The sequence below is a fragment of the Mus caroli genome, chromosome 5, assembly GCF_900094665.2.
Source record: "Mus caroli chromosome 5, CAROLI_EIJ_v1.1, whole genome shotgun sequence".
Lineage (NCBI taxonomy): Eukaryota > Metazoa > Chordata > Mammalia > Rodentia > Muridae > Mus > Mus caroli.
In genome coordinates, this window is record NC_034574.1 from 79,227,857 (window position 1) to 79,229,746 (window position 1,890).

The 1,890-nt window shown below is 41.4% G+C and overlaps 1 protein-coding gene across 1 annotated transcript in view; it reads left to right on the forward strand.

Annotated features, from left to right (window-relative positions):
- Positions 1–1,890, forward strand: part of Stap1 (signal transducing adaptor family member 1) — a 34,196-nt gene that overhangs the window by 17,929 nt on the left and 14,377 nt on the right. Inside the window, exon 5 of the mRNA XM_021163709.1 lies at positions 649–821. Coding sequence (XP_021019368.1) covers positions 649–821 — 173 coding nt within the window. The remainder of the gene's footprint in view (positions 1–648; positions 822–1,890) is intronic.

Sequence of the window (1,890 nt, forward strand, 5' to 3'; positions counted from 1 at the left end):
AGAGAGAGAGGAAGGAAGGAAGAAGGAAGGAAGGAAGGAAGGAAGGAAGGAAGGAAGGAAGGAAGGAAGGAAGGAAGGAAGGAAGAAACAAAAATTGAGAGATTGGTTGCTACTTAGCTCACAGTAAAAAGTATGTTTACTTTTACCTGAGACCAGATCAACTATGATCTCTGCTAGGCATGTTGGTAACACACCTTTAATCCCAGCACCTGGTTGATCTCTGAGTTTGATTACTAATCTGATGTACAGAGTGAGTTCTAGGACAGCCAGGACCACATAGAAGGACGGTGGGGAAAGAAAACATACAAAACAAAATAACCTAAATAAACCAACCAACCAGCCAGCTAACCAACCAACCAGTCCACCAACCAACCAGCCCACCAAACAACCAGCTCACCAACCTGCTCACCAACCAACCAGTTCACCAAACAACCAAGCAAACCTCTGTGCAGGTTCTAGTTGATATAGGGGCAGTACTGTAATGACCAAGTTAGACTGGAATCTTCTTATTGTTCTGTGCATTTGTCTCTGAGAATGGATAGACACTCAGTCACTACAACTCCCTGTGGCCAACAAGGTCCTCTCCACTAAAGCCAGTATGCTATTTGGTAGCAGCTTTAGTTTGCCTACTGTTTTAACTGGTTTCAGTTGACAGTTCCTCAGCATGTGTCACTTCTACCTGGGCAAATGATTAGACTGCATGAAGTCTTAGAGAGAGAAAAGAAAAGAAGGATTGAGACAGATCAGCTGCCACTTATGCCTCCGGAGAAAGAGAAGGAGCCAGTACAAGACTATGCGGATGTACTGAACCCACTGCCTGAGTAAGTGCATAATTGACTCGTTTATTCATTCAGTTAAGACTAATCGCTAGTTACCAGGTAGCACTACCTACTTGAACTTGTTGCCAGCAGGGATGCTAAATATCTTGGGGATCAATGTGAGCCCTGCCACACTTCCTCTCTTATGTCATGACCAACATTGTGTGCATTTGAACTAACTCTTACCACAGAGGAAATCCCCTTCCACCCACACATGTAGACTAAATAGATCTCCTTCCGGAGCTCAAATCTAAATTAAAGTTGCTATGAAGAAGGAAGGAAATGGCATAGATACGTGAGACCCTATAACTGGATGATTTATCATCATGTATACCAAATATTTTTAAATTCTTGGAATATTGTATTCAGTTGGTTGATCAGTGAGCATTGAACTTGCCTTCTGAGGAAAGTCTTGTGTAAAGCATTTTTAAAAAAGTACTAGGACAGCAACTGGATTCTGAAGCATCCTTCATATGTCTTCTTTCTTGAAGAACATATTATGGGCCTTCTCCTTTGGGGATCTTGATGCTCTTGCCATTAAAACATGTCCTGTTTTTTTCATGACATTATGTTCAGTCCACTGGAACCTGCTAATCAATGCTGCCAGCTCAAACTAGACAGGGGATCAATTCATAAAATAAAAGTCACATGGACTGTTTCTTTTTCTTTTGTCCCAATACAAGAAGAAAATAATATGTCTATTGCAGATAAACAAAGAGAAGATTAAAATTAATTCTTGTCGCTACACTCAAAGATAGTTGCTGATAACACTTTGGATATATACTCTGTCAAAATTTTCTATGATGATTACATTTCACTGAATAGAACATGTATTATAAAACTGGAAGTTAGCTGGGCGGTGGTGGTGCATGCCTTTAATCCCAGCACTTGAGAGGCAGAGGCAGGTGGATTTTTTTATTTTTTTATTTTTTTGGTTTTTCGAGAAAGGTTTCTCTGTGTAGCCCTGGCTGTTCTGGAACTCACTTTGTAGACCAGGCTGGCCTCGAACTCAGAAATCTGCCTGCCTCTGCCTCCTGAGTGCTGGGATTAAAGGTGTGTGCCACCACGCCTG